The 12209-nt window shown below is 31.1% G+C and overlaps 1 protein-coding gene across 1 annotated transcript; it reads left to right on the top strand.

Annotated features, from left to right (window-relative positions):
* The first annotated feature begins 3597 nt into the window (after nt 1–3597).
* On the top strand, nt 3598–11216 carry LOC107479029 (methylenetetrahydrofolate reductase 2). Its single transcript, XM_016099181.3, has 12 exons — nt 3598–3774; nt 4535–4972; nt 5856–5916; nt 6030–6112; nt 6552–6725; nt 8120–8293; nt 8400–8500; nt 8604–8715; nt 9378–9458; nt 9539–9759; nt 10436–10727; nt 10872–11216. The coding sequence occupies exons 2-12, from the start codon at nt 4565–4567 to the stop codon at nt 10953–10955; spliced, it is 1791 nt and encodes a 596-aa protein (XP_015954667.1). The 5' UTR covers nt 3598–3774; nt 4535–4564; the 3' UTR covers nt 10956–11216.
* Nucleotides 11217–12209: the final 993 nt, after the last annotated feature.

Genomic DNA, 12209 nt, shown 5'->3' on the forward strand with positions numbered 1-12209 from the left:
AAATAATAGTGAAAACAAAAAGATGAAAAATAATAGCGTAAACAAAAAAGGTGGAAAAAATTGTTTTATTAGACCTCTAAAAAATCTATTATTAATAATTTAAGTTATTAAAAAAATTTTCTACTAGATCTTGAAAGAATTTCTTTTTGACAACCTAAATCAAAGTGTTAAAAATTTAAAGAACTAATACTAAGAATAATACTAAGAATATTTTAGGTTAGATCCTTCAAATTTTTTCAACAAATAAACTAAATCACTCACTTCACTTGATCACATAAGGTAAATATGTGCATAAAACAATTCATAAATTTTATTCATACAAAATTAATCAGAATGAGTCACAAAGATATTTAAATAGGTTTACTAACAGACATCCTAAAAGTGAGTTAAATCTTTCTAGATATAACTTTAAAATTTACGCATTAAATTATTTAAATGATATATAATTTAAACTAAAGCTCTTTAAATATATGATAATTAATTTAAATTAGATTTGATTTCAATTTAAAACTATTAAAAATAGTATTAAACAAATCAAACCAAATCAAGTGTTTGTCACCAAAAAAACCAAATCAAGTGTTTGGATAAAATTTTAAACAACAAACTAAACTAAAAAAGAGACAAAATAATTTTAAAAATTAATAATAAATTTGTAATATTGGTGAAAGAGGTGGTATAGTCCAAACAAAAAAAAGAGTTGAGATTCAAGGGAGGGTTAAAATTAGGATTAAGAGAAGGCGATTTGAGATTTTTAGTTAATTTTTTAGTGTTTGAATAATTTTATGGTATGGAATTTATTTTTCATAGATATAATTTTAATTTTTTTTTATAGGTAAAAAATGTATTAGTATTTAAAATTTTTGTGGATAGAAATAGAAATTTATTCTATTTTACATTTATCTTTATTACTAATAAAGTAGTTGATGTGAAAAGAAAGATTTTTTTCGGTAAAAATATTAAAATACCTTATTTATAATTTACGTATAAAATTTGTTATAAGATTGAAAATTAATTGCAATTAGAAAAATTAAAATTTTTTAAATATTAAAAATTAGTCATTATATATTTTTTTTACATTTATGCGTGATATTTCATTTTTTTAAAAAATAAAGTGATCAAGTACTAACAAAAACACAATTATCTTTTTACAACAATATAGTTAAAACTTTCATGAATAAAAGATATTAGTCACCACTGTAGTTTGTATTTTTATTCATTTGTTGACTATAAATATAAACCTAGTTCGATATATTATTTATAAAATTTGCTTATATTATTTATAAAGTTTATTGTTTGTTGTAAATTTGAATATATAGCTATTTTGTGTGTATATATATATATATAACTTTTTTTTGGTATATGTAAATCTATAAAAAAACCTTTTGAATAAACAAAAAACGACCCTTCTTAAAAAATCGTTTTAATTGTTAGTAAAGTATAAATGAAGTTTATTCATATACTTATTTTGTGAAAATTAAAGGGTAATTTTAATAACTATACACTACCCATTGAAATGAAGTTGATTTATATACTTACTTTGATAATTTTAAAATCCTATTTTTTAATTTTAATTTTTGAAATACGATTTTTTTTATTCAAAGTAAGTTCGCCCTAACTCCGGGCGAACTTCACTTTAAATTTAAAAAAAAATTGACCAACTCAAATTTTTAAACTTCACAATGTACAATGACAACCATTATCATCGTCTCTAGGAATAAGTCATATTTTTATTAGAGAAATAATAGTTTTTTATTTATAATGAAAAAAAATTCTTTTTAAATATAGCTTATTCCCATGCATTTGTATATTTGCCATTACCACAATGTTAAAGAAGTCATACTTATTATCTGTGTATTTTTGTGTACTTCTATATACTCACGATGATATTAGCTTAAAAATTTGAGTTTCATGTAATTTGTTGGAGGTTAGAGGAACTCTATAAAAATTATAGAATTGGCCGGATTGCGGCAAACTGTCCCTTAATCTAAAAAAAATTGTATTTGAAAAATTACAGTTAAAAAATAAAATTTTGAAAATAATAAAATTTTTTATTTTATTTCAGTAAAAAATTCCACATTTACAACTGTATTATTTACCTGTTTATTTCTTAACACGATCCAATTCTATAAACACAAAGATCTCTCAATGTATGTCCTCTTCCCGGATGCACCGTCTTTGAATACAATTCAATGAGTTGGGAGACTGAGGATGTTACCTATAATGTGTTTAACTGTAGCAGAAATCTTCTTGAACAATTATTTGCTGATAGAAATTATTCGGCAAAATCAAGCCGCGGAACTCAAGTATTTGCATTGAAGGAAAATATACTGAAGAGTAAACCCCCTCCGGGTTAGATTTGGGATTCACTAACTTCCTTAAAATAATTTTAATGAGTCAAAGATTATTGGTAAAGAAATTAGACAAGTACTTAATTGTGGAATTCAACATAGTTTCTGTAGCTAGATTTTTTTATTTTTTATTTTTCAATTTCTTCTTTAGATAAATTTTAGTAATTTCTTATTAATTTTGGTGGGATATTCTATCGTAGTTTTTTTTTTTTGTGTGACTAACTGACTATTCCATCTTAATCTTTATAGTCCAATTTATATTTTTTGTCAGCAAATGAAAATTATATTTAGATAAAAGGAATATTTGTTTTATTTTGATCATAAAATAGTACCAATTTTTTAAATTAAAAGATGTTTAAACTAATAAAGTAAATGGATAAGGACTCTCAGCTTATTTTGATAAAAATTACTTATGAGTTATGATACATAAATATATGATGATCGTTTTATTATGTGCATGATTTGAATATTTATTAATATATCATAATTATCAAATTAATACTGAAATGATATTTGGTCAAATTTATTAAAAATTAGTTAGACTCACTCAAATCGATCAAAATCTAATTAGATTAAAAATTGAATAGAATTGAACAATAGTCACTATCAAACTAATTTATTCTTTTTTTTATATTTTATATTTTTTGTTAAATATATTATATATAATGAATTAATTAACTTCTGCTTCTATATGATTATGAATTATGAATTACTAATATACATAAAGGGATTTTTTAAGTAAATTAAATATTCAATATTATTTAGTTTTTTTTTTAATTTTCTACATAAAGTCAGTGTCTAAATCATAGTCAATGAACCAAACTCCAAATCAATTCAGTTTATTTTTTAGACCGTTTAAGAATAAAAATCGATATAAAGCAATAAGAATCTGTTAAAACCGATTCAACCCAACAGGTCTATTATTTTGGAATTTTTTCCAAAAGAGTGATATTAAGATTCAAACTAGGAATCTCATGGCTGATGCACTCTCTGTTTGCCACTCAATTATTATATTTTCTACAATTATATATAACAAAAATTAATTATATAATAAATATTTAATTAAATAATTTTATAATTATAATTATTTTATATTTTTATTTACGTAAAATTGTCAATAATATTTTTATTAAACTAATAAATTAATAATTTAATAACTTAATCGGTTTAATAATCGATTCAACTGTGGCCCAAATCGTACTTTTCAAAGAATTAAAATCTATACCGACAGAATTTGAAGAAATGAGGCACTTAGCCAGTAACTGTAGCCACCATTACCAACCAACTATATCATCCCCATCTCAGATCTATGCTGCCACCTCTAATCTAAGTCTATAAATAGCCAGAATAGCTCCCCTGCCATTGCGCGCTTTTGCCATCTGCCTCTGCCTCATTGTCTCCCTTCCTCACAAGTTTCATCCCAGAGGTACGACTCTCTCTCTCTCTCTCCGATCCGGTACACTTTCCTTTCACTTCCAACTGTTTTTTCATGTGCACTGAATTCCGCCAGAAAAAGGACACTGTAGAACCACGTATTGCGAGGGATGAAATAAATCGAATTTCAGTTGAAAATTTACAGCTGTATCTACTACTGCTGTGGAATCAGTTATTCCTCTGCTTGTTCTCTGTTGTAGATTGAACGGAATGATGTGAAATATATGTATGTTTTTATCTCGGGAAAACTTATTTGTGGTACTAAGTTTTGCATCTAAAGGACTTCGTTAATTAGGCTTCTTAAACTCTCGTGTTCTTCAATTTGAAGATATTATACGTTTGAAATTGAAGGGCAATTGTTATTGAAAAGTTTTTTGCTGCATTTTGGGCTCTGTATATGGATCTAGTTTGGTGCGAGGATCACTGTTGTGCATCCCTGCTTTGGTGATGGTGGAATGACGCGATGCGGTAATGAGCGGAGGACCAAAAGAAATAGTGAAGACAACAACTACTGGATCTCGTTTCATTCTTATTTATCTCCTTCTGATTTATTATTATTATTATTGATCTACAATCAGGAAGGCAAATTTATGTTAGCTTCTGTGTTTCTGTTCTTGTATCACTAACATGGTTATATGTGTGGTGTCGGTGGTGTTCTTGCAATCATTTGGTAGGAAGATATATTAATTGTTAGATCTGGCCTAGCTGATCTAATATACTTTGTTGCTTTGGTTGGTTGCTGGCCTCATCAGGATAAAATTTGAAAAGACAAAAAGAAGCAAATGAAGGTGATAGAGAAAATACGAGCAGCTGCGGCAGCTGATCCAGACAGGGTGGTCTTCTCATTCGAGTTCTTTCCACCCAAGACCGAAGATGGGGTAGATAATTTGTTTGAGAGGATGGACCGGATGGTGGCACATAATCCTTCGTTTTGCGATATCACTTGGGGCGCAGGAGGATCCACAGCTGATCTAACACTTGAAATTGCAAACAAGATGCAAAACATGGTATGCGTGGAGACCATGATGCACCTCACCTGTACCAACATGCCTGTAGAGAAGATCGACCATGCTCTCCAGACCATCAAGTCCAATGGTCTCCAGAATGTTCTTGCTCTTCGTGGTGATCCCCCCCACGGTCAGGACAAATTCGTCCAGATTGAAGGTGGCTTTGCCTGCGCTCGGGACTTGGTACACCAAACCCCATTCTTACCCTCTATATATAAATTGGAATCTATCAATGATTGCGCTGTCAAGTAACTCTTTCATATGCACATTTTAAACAAATATGTTACATTGATTTCAAGTGTATAGAAAATATATCAAACTTTTTGATTAACATGAGATTTTATTCATAATACCTTACCAGCAACCTAAAATTACTGGACCAAAATTATTCATCTTGTTTTCTTCTCTAAAGTTCAAGATATAAACAAATAATATGTTTAAAGAGCGTGTTTCTAGCATGACGAATCTATCCTATTTGCTTTTTGCCAAGGCCTAATGGCATTCATGTGTTGCTAGGGTTTTTGCCAACTATTTACTTTTCTATTTACCGACAAAAAATTGAGAGAACATGTCTTCAATATTTAGACTTCATCTAATTCTGTAGACTGGCATGATTTTGATAATGTTTTTTCTTCAAAACTATTTTCATGAAAATCTTTTTCTAGAAGAGCTTTTTAAGTCATTTAATGACATACTGTTCTCAAAATTTCCTTTGTCTGATTTGTTGTGCGAACTGAGTTCTGCTAAAATGGGAAGTAGATGTAAATAATTGTTGAACTGCTTTGCGGAGATGCTTTCAAATAATTGTTGCCCCTGACATGGGAAAACAATAAAAAAAACTTTATATGGGAAAGAATGATGTGCCCTTTTTAACCAAATTTTAAATATGTGGACATGATGTTCCAGCAATTTATGAAATACCAAATTACATTCTTACTGATGTCACAACCTGAAATTTAATTTCATAAAGTAATTTGGTATTTGCTACCAGAGCTAGTTGTTAAACTCCTTGGGCCATTTTCCTAGTCTTGCATGTTAACTATGATATTGCTGTTAATTTTTTCAGGTTAAACATATAAGAGCCAAGTATGGTGACTACTTTGGCATCACAGTTGCTGGTTATCCAGGTTTCTAGCTATAGTTATCATTATTTTCAACATCCTTATGGCATTACATCATGAGCTTTTCTGTTGCTTTTACCACTTTCATTGTTCTTATATTTCTGTCTTCTTCTTCTCAGAGGCACATCCAGATGTTATAGGAAGTGATGGCTTGGCTACTCCAGAAGGTTATCAAAATGATCTTGCTTACCTCAAGAGCAAGGTGTTTTTACCAAAAATTTGACTTCACCCATCTTGTGTTACATTAGGTTTTATCCATGATCACTTCTGGATGTACAGTCTACAAAATACTTATGATTTGCGAGTAGCATGCTTAATAAGTATGTGAAGTGAGAAAAATGCATAAGAAATGATATGTTCATTGAAATTCTGTATAGCATGCTTTTTTTTTTTGGGTCATGCTGTGTAGCATGCTTAAACATGTATTAAGAGAAAAAGATGTTTGAGAACTTTTTTGTTCATTGTTTACTGTTATTATTAATACTGGTTTACATAATACTTACAATTTCTGAGTAGCATGCTAAAAGAAGTATGAAGAGAGAAATATGGCTGTTTGTTTTACATAATACTTTCAACTCACCTGCTGTGTGTTCATCTTTCTGCCTTTTTCCCGCTAATCTAACTATTTATTTATTTTATAGGTTGATGCTGGAGCGGATCTGATCGTTACCCAATTATTTTATGATACAGATATATTCCTTAAATTTGTGAATGACTGTCGCCAAATTGGAATAACTTGTCCTATTGTGCCTGGAATTATGCCGATTAATAATTATAAAGGTTTTCTCCGCATGACTGGCTTTTGTAAAACGAAGGTATCCAAATGTTGTTGTATAGACTATAGACCTTTTAGTTAGATATACTAAATATTTTACCAATCTTGAGGACATGGGACTTAAAAATGCTTTAGAGTGTTGTGTTCAATGTGTTGAATACTGGTATAAATGTCATGTTATGTGTTCAATGTGTTGCTAAATGTTTGTTATGTTTATTGAACCTCTTTTTTTAAGTTTATATTATTATTTTTCTTTTTGAATTTCTGGGATTGCATCTTTTCCTCTGGCTTGCTTGCTAAGAATAACTCTCTAATCACCCTGTTTAAGTTGTATGAATAGATTTAATGGTGCTCTCTAGTGCGTTCCTTCTGATTTAAATGCCTTTTATTCAGCATTTTTGCCTTCATGTGCAGAAAATTTAGATATTCAGTTCAGATAGCATTTTGCTGTTGCAATTGTTGTAAGTGACATCAATTGTATTTAATGACTGGGTACAATTGAACATTCCTTTGCTAAAAAATCTTTCTGAAAACTGAAATAATTAAAATTGTATTAAACTAGTTGGACTATACACTACTATTTTCCTTGTGAAAGTATAAATGTTAACAGTACTTTTAATAGAAACTTTGTAAGCTTCTTCGGGTCAAATTAATTTTCAAGACAGCTATGTCTTAGTTATATCCTTGATGAGTATTTGTTTCAGCTATGATTTATTTTGGTTGAGCACAAAAGCAAAGAGCACATATTACAGAGTGAATATACTTGGTTCCCATAAAGTATATATATCCGCAGAAAATGCTAGATCATATATTTTCACCTTTTAGTTGGTTGTTAGTTATTATTTTTATCTGGCATTAATGGATTAACACTTTTTCTTTTTGTATTATTAAGATGTTATATCTTTTAATTCTCTACTATTATACTACTCTTTTTATAAACTTTTTAGAGGAATGGTTCTGCCTCTTATCTTTCCCCTCCTTCTAAGATGTATTTTTCTCCACCCTCAGCCCTTGCTCATTTTCATGATTAATTGAACTTGAATTTTACTGAAGAAGCTCCACTGATTTGTCATGAATGTCACAGTCTTCATGGTATTTTGTTATTAATGGTGAAAGTGAAAAGTTGTGCAATTTTCAGCAAGGATTTCTGCATTTTGTTTTCAGATGATAGAATAGACTGCAACTTGGAAGACTATGAGCTACATGAATAGTAACTACTGATAAATCATAAGTGCTACATTTGAAAATATTATATTTGTATGCATTACTATTTTCTTTGGGAACTGAATTCCAATTCCAGTCAGTGCATGAAATTAGGCCTGTTTGAACAGAAGCGTACAGACTAATGTCTCTTAGTTGCTTACACTTTACTATTTTTTTTATACTTCAGTCTTGGCTCTAGTATAATTTTTCATCTTTGATGAAATATTCCAGATACCAGCTGACATTTTTGCTGCTTTAGAGCCTATCAAGGACAATGAAGAAGCTGTCAAATCTTATGGAATTCACCTGGGAACTGAAATGTGCAAAAAAATTTTAGCTCATGGAATTAAGACACTACATATGTATACTCTAAATATGGAGAAATCAGCATTAGCAATACTAATGGTTGTTTCTCCTGTTCCATGCAAGATTCCTGTTTTACGCATATTTTCATTGTTATATTGCAAGAATTGAATTGAACGTAAGTCTCTATGCATATTATTATTGGCAGAATCTCGGCTTAATTGAAGAGACCAAAATTAATAGGTCATTACCTTGGCGGCGCCCTGCAAATGTGTTTCGTGTTAGAGAAGATGTTCGTCCAATATTTTGGTATTACACCTTTGTAAATGCTATGTTTTTTTCCTTAAATATTTGGGGGTGTTTAGTTTATTTGAAGGATATCTTACTTTATATCCATATATTAATGCAATAGGGCAAATCGTCCAAAAAGCTACATATCAAGGACAATAGGATGGGATCAATACCCACATGGGCGTTGGGGTGATTCTCGTAATCCATCATATGGTGCACTAACTGATTACCAGGTTCTTACTATCACAAAGTGATTTTAATTTGTGGATTCTATTATTTTGTAAAGTTCAGTTTGATACTTTTGTCCATGACCCAATTCATGTATTTTGTGGATTTTAATACGTATATATATATTTTCTCAGTTTTTTTCCTTCACAGTATGGTATTTAGTAGTTTTTTCTTGCCCCTTTATATCAAAGTAATGTCATATACTGAAACGTTTCCTAGCAAGTTCTTGGGTATTCTTGCTTGCATAAGCAAAATTTAATCTTTCCAGCCAGTTGTCATATACTCATATGACTCTGATCTGCAGATGAGCTAGCAATTCTCTCTGATTTTGTTTAGCACAGGTCAGCAAAAAGTTGGCAACTATAGTTTGCAATTTAGTGAGAATGTTTTTGTGTTTGTGTGTATATGTGTGAAGGAGATAGAGGGAGAGGGAATAGATAGATGATCACTTTGATTCTGCAGAGACATAAGTAGGTTTAGTTATTCGATGCATAATTAGTTAATTACAATGTCTTTTAATTTGGGACACTGTCAATGAGAAACCACTAAATGATGACAGGGAAGAAGAATGAAACACCGTAGAAAGCATTTGGAAATTGACAGTCTCTTAATATTCTGCTGCTTATTTGAATGATCATGTCCTACTCAATTCTTTTCTTTCTTGCAGTTCATGAGGCCACGTGCACGGGACAAAAAACTTGTTGAAGAATGGGTGGTTCCCCTGAGGAGCATTGAGGATATTTATGAGGTATAATTCCTATCTGGAATATGACTATACTCACCATCACTTCAACATGAACTAAAGTTGTGTTCATTGTTGCATAACAGAGGTTTAAACAGTATTGCCTTGGAAAGTTGAGAAGCAATCCTTGGTCAGAATTAGATGGTCTTCAGCCAGAGACGAGGATTATAAATGAGCAGCTGGAAAAGATTAACTTGAAGGGATTTCTCACCATCAATAGCCAGCCAGCAGTCAATGGGGAGAAATCTGATTCTCCTACTGTAGGTGAGTCTAAAAGATGTAGACGTGTATATATGAATAATTTTCTAATTTGTTCACACTATAGATCATAATTGCCTAGATTGATGCATTTCCAAGTGTCTTGAACAATGACTATTTGTCGTAAGTATCCCATATTCCCATGATATTGGAAGGCTTCTTTCACCTTTCCTGACTATGCATACATAGGGAACATCCATGACCATCAAGTATTGCAGCATGATCTAGTTTCGGAGAGGAAACAACTTAGACATTTATACTTTGGCATGATCTTCCAATACATTTAGTTTGAAACAACATCAATAGTTAGCTGACATTAGCAGTGAGTGTTTTCTCACTTTTCCTGCCTCTGATTACCTGAATATAAAAATATGTAGTGTTTCCCAGCTGGTAGCAAGCCTGCTAAGGTAGATGGTCTGTGCTGATGAATAAACAGAGTTATATCCTACAATTTGGTCAACAACCATAAGTGGGCAATTTCTATATAGTTCTTTTCTCCCCGGTTTATTGCCATTTTCTTTTTCATTGTTTTTTGTTGGTAAAAAAACTTGAATTACTTAACTACAAGAAAAGCAATATTTGGCCTTTTAAACCTGAATATTTGGTGGTCAATTGATAGCTCCCTTTATGAGTTGTTTTTTTGTTTCAATTGTATCAGAGTTGTAACTCAGATGTGGCTGTACCCGTCCTCTTTTGGTTTCTCTCTTCTTTTGCATTGGTTTTACTACGTTCTTTTGCTCTAAGGAAAAGCTGGATGCACTTGTTGAGAAATGCAAGAATAGATCATCTCTAACTTTCATGGCTGTGAATAAAGAAGGAAGTTGGAGATCTAATGTAGGCCAAACCGATGTGAATGCTGTGACATGGGGGGTCTTCCCAGCCAAGGAAATAATCCAACCAACCATTGTAGATCCTGTTAGCTTCATGGTATGGAAGGATGAGGCATTTGAAATTTGGTCAAGAGGATGGGCATGCTTGTACCCTGAGGGTGATGCTTCCAGGAAATTGGTTGAAGAGGTTGGTTTTCAAACTTCCATACCCTAAACCTTGCACTTTGCCTTCTTATCAGCAGAAATACCTTGTATTAATAGCAATACTGAAATTGTCTTCTTTCACCTTGGATACTAGAGTTCTGATAATTCTGTTTTAATTGTGTTACAGGTGGGCAACAGCTACTTCTTAGTCAGCTTAGTAGACAATGATTATGTCAATGGCGATCTTTTTGCTGTTTTTGCAGATTTCTGAGATGAACTTCATATATTAGCTCTTTTAAGTATTGTTCGGTTGTTTGTCAAGCTTTTTCCTTTTATTTTTCTTCATGAAGATTTGAATTATTTAGATGGCTCTAAAGTTCGTATGGCACATCATCGTTTGTAGTAAACATATACTAAAGACGTGTTATTCTTCAGAATTGCACCGGTAACGTGTCATTTAATGAAATCGATTGTAAGATAATTTGTAGACAATAATTACTCTTTGAATTTGATGGTCGTTTGTATTTTGTAATATTGTATGAAACTGATTTTTTTTTTTTGGTCGTGAGACTGAATGTTTCTACTTTCCGATATATGTGACTGAGGGAGTGTACCGGGTTCATTGTTCCTATCAATAGATCACTGGGCCTTATTCAACAGTAGATCTGTTGCACAGAGACTCGACTAGATCATCCCCTAGGGCACTACTGATGATTGTTGTACTTTTTTAGTTTTTAGTTTAAAATATATTATATTTATCCTTCTTGTACTAGGCTCATTTTTTTTTTTGTTATGGAAGTCATATATGTGTTGTGCTGTGTTATAGAGTATGGAGGTGCTAGACAAATATGTGGGACAGTTTTCTCTAAGTTGTTCTGTAAACAAGTCAGACTATGCGACTTCTTTTTGAAAAAATTTTATGGGCAAATCGGACCAACTTTTGAATTTTGGATGAAGCAAATTGGACCATCCGTGTTGTACATATAGTTAATTTTTTTTTATAATACGAAAGTCAATTCGGATGGTCCGAATTGATTATTATATATTTTTTTTGAACGAGCTGGTACAACTTGCTGGATTCGATTTATGTAGATATACGTATATAAAAATGTGTAACTCAAACAAGGAAGTAGATATCGTCTTCTTCATCTTGTTCTTCTGCTTTCTTTCACTCGTGTTTCTTTCTTCTTTGCTATGAGGTAAAAAAAAATTGATAGTGAAGTTTTTGTTTCTGTTTAGGTTAGTGAGAGAAATAGATGATAGAGTTCTTTTAAAAGTGTATTATTTTAGTCAAATTTTGTTACAAACATCTGAAGGAGTAAAATTTATTTGTGAAAATCCGTTAGATATTATTCCCTTCACAATCTCATTTGAAGAACTCAAAGATGTGATTTGTGAAAAGATAGATTCTGCGATGTCAAGGAAAATATCATGTATTCTATACAGATATCCCATACCAATATTTGGTGGATTCGTTCAATTTCAAACCAAATATATAACCGACGAAGCGAGTATGCAAGAGATG

This window comes from Arachis duranensis, chromosome 1 (assembly GCF_000817695.3).
Source record: "Arachis duranensis cultivar V14167 chromosome 1, aradu.V14167.gnm2.J7QH, whole genome shotgun sequence".
Lineage (NCBI taxonomy): Eukaryota > Viridiplantae > Streptophyta > Magnoliopsida > Fabales > Fabaceae > Arachis > Arachis duranensis.